The sequence below is a fragment of the Pteropus vampyrus genome, unplaced genomic scaffold, assembly GCF_000151845.1.
Source record: "Pteropus vampyrus isolate Shadow unplaced genomic scaffold, Pvam_2.0 Scaffold1, whole genome shotgun sequence".
Taxonomy (NCBI): Eukaryota; Metazoa; Chordata; class Mammalia; order Chiroptera; family Pteropodidae; genus Pteropus; species Pteropus vampyrus.
In genome coordinates, this window is record NW_011888782.1 from 23,085,276 (window position 1) to 23,087,897 (window position 2,622).

Consider the following 2,622-nt stretch of genomic DNA (forward strand, 5'->3'; position numbering starts at 1 on the left):
TTATAGCAAGTATGTACATATCTAAAAATTTTTCTTTTTTAGTAATACATGAGAATAATCTTATCTAAAAATAATTTACAATATTGTTTTTACTCATTTCTTCTGCCTTTTGTAGAGGATTCGGAAGTTCAGAGATTGATTGCAGAATTGGAGGCATGTATATTTCTTCTTCCAGCAATAAATGGAAATACAGATATTCAAGTTGAAATAGCACTGGCCATACAACCACTAAGAAGTGAAAATGCTCAGTTACGCAGGTAAGAATTGCTCTGTCTTTTTGTCTCTATGCAGAGATGTCTCATGGCCAGAACAAAAGGTGTCAAGCGAGATTATCTAGGGCTCCATAAGGAAAATAGATTTACTGTCTTCATGTGTTTCTATTTTTCCTTCCCCATTTTCCAAACATTCCTAGCATTCTCTAATGCTTTCATTACTTCTGCTCACTAGTCATATTGTCTCCTGCCTCTTTTTACCTCTGTTATCATTTGGTGGTTTATAGAGAGGAAAATGAAGTACTTCAGGGTATTTATCAGGCTAGTGTAGGCTATACTACAGTAATAAACTCCAAAATCTCAGTGGCATAACACAGCAAAAGTTTTTTCTCCCTCACACCAAGATCAACATGGGTCATCAGAGATTCTCTTTCATCCTATAACATAGGATTTAGGTTCCCTCCATTATGAGGCCACTGTTTCAGTAAGTATTTTTCAGGAAAAAAAGAACATGGAGATGGCACACCAACTCTTACATGCCCCAGCCTAGAAGTGACAATCTCACTTCTACTTATATTTTGTAGGCTAAAATAAGGCATATGGCCCTGCCTATATAAACATCTGGGACATAAATTCCCATACTTTTCATATACTCCAGAAGGAAAGGAGAACCTGATATGGGTGAGCACTAGTAGCCCCATCACACTCAAATGTAAACAAAAAGTCATGTCAATTTTTAGGCATTTTTTCTTTTGATCGTCTTAATTTATATTGGAATTATAGTCTTAATTCATTTAGGAAAGTAAACCTTTAATGTTTAGGATGTAAACCAGGGATCTAATCTTGAAATATAGAAATCACTAACATATTATCAATAACATCTTAACTTTGAATGTTTCATTGATGACCAACAAGGCCACCAATCCGATGTTTATTTACCAGTAAACGTTGCAGAGAATTAGAGCACATTTTCAGTGCTTCCGTAGTGCTGCAATGTGAGTATACTCTAAGAGGGCATTACAGTTGCATGAGCTATAGACCTTGTACCAGACAGGACCTTCAGGGACTTGTATAAATATGGTCAAGAAACTGAAAAGCAATAAAATAGGATTCTTAGTTGGAAAGTAGCTTAAATTCATGGATCTGGAGCCTGTAAAGGCACAACACCTAGTAAGATTTACCTGCTTAAAATTATTTCTCTAATAATCATTAGTCTCTAGATATTATGACATATGATGGGGTTGCTGGGTTTAAATTCTAATAATATTGTCTTCAGTCCTGGCGTAAGTGATCTCTATGATAAAAATATAAGTTTTTCAAAATCAAAATCAAAAATAAATAATACTAATTGTAATAGTCAATACTTCTTCTAACATCTATTGGATGTTTCTTATGTGCCAGGCTATCAACAACCTTTATATGTGTCATCTCTTTAAATTCTCACAACTCTGCGAGGTAGGTGTTTTATTATTCTCATTTACAGATGAGGAAACCAAGGCACAGAGAAGTTATGTTGTTTGCCTACGGTCACAAACCAAAGAAATAACAGAAATAGGATTCAAACTTGGCAGTTTTATTTTAGAGCACAATGATCTTAATTTCTGTACTTCTATATTGCCTCTCTAGGAAGTAGAGACCAATTTATTTATTCTTCAGTATTTAGGTGTATTTTGTGGAACAAAAGAATATATTGTGATGTATTTAAAATTAAGTCAGTTTTTAAAGGTATGACTAATTGGTTTCTTAAATAAACCCAGAACTTAGTCTCAGAATATTATCTATTTTAACATTGTGACTGTCAGAAATATCAATGGTTTTATTTATTTCTATTCCTTAGAACATTTTAGAGTTGTTTTAGGAGCTAATTTATAAACCCTTTAAAAAAATGATACTTACTACTTCACTCATTTTTTGTTTTTAATTTTTTAAAAAAGATATTAGTTTGATGTCTTAAACTAATTCTGTAGACTTTGGCACCAGAGCTTTTTGGCTCTGTATCTTTAGAGGTCAAAGATTATCTTGCATGCTATTGCCACTGTTTACTTGACCTTCTGAAAATGAAATTGTTGAAAAATGAAGAATTTGACAAATTTATGCTTTTTAGCAGAATCATGTTTCCAGCAGAAGCATAGGAATTTTTGTGCCTTTTTGGAAATCTTAACTTAGAATCATCCGTAAGCTCCATTACAAATGAAAGTTGGAATGCATTGGCTCATTAAAAACTGTTTTTTAGCACTTTCAAACAACAAAAAAATTTTTTTCTGTTTGGATATCTAGAAACTATACATTTCTTTTTAGCCAGAAAGTGATCTTTCAGGACTTCCTTGGAGTTTATTGCCATCTTGTGGGTTTAAATAAAAAATAACTAGGTGAATTGTTTCTATGGCATTTTAGCATTTTTGGCATTTTG

The 2,622-nt window shown here is 32.8% G+C and overlaps 1 protein-coding gene across 3 annotated transcripts in view; it reads left to right on the forward strand.

The window, feature by feature from the left end:
• Positions 1 to 2,622, forward strand: part of CCDC14 (coiled-coil domain containing 14) — a 42,481-nt gene that overhangs the window by 21,218 nt on the left and 18,641 nt on the right. For all 3 annotated transcript variants that reach the window (XM_011368972.2, XM_023520266.1, XM_023520251.1), the window contains one exon: positions 116 to 257. In XM_011368972.2, coding sequence (XP_011367274.1) covers positions 116 to 257 — 142 coding nt within the window. The remainder of the gene's footprint in view (positions 1 to 115; positions 258 to 2,622) is intronic.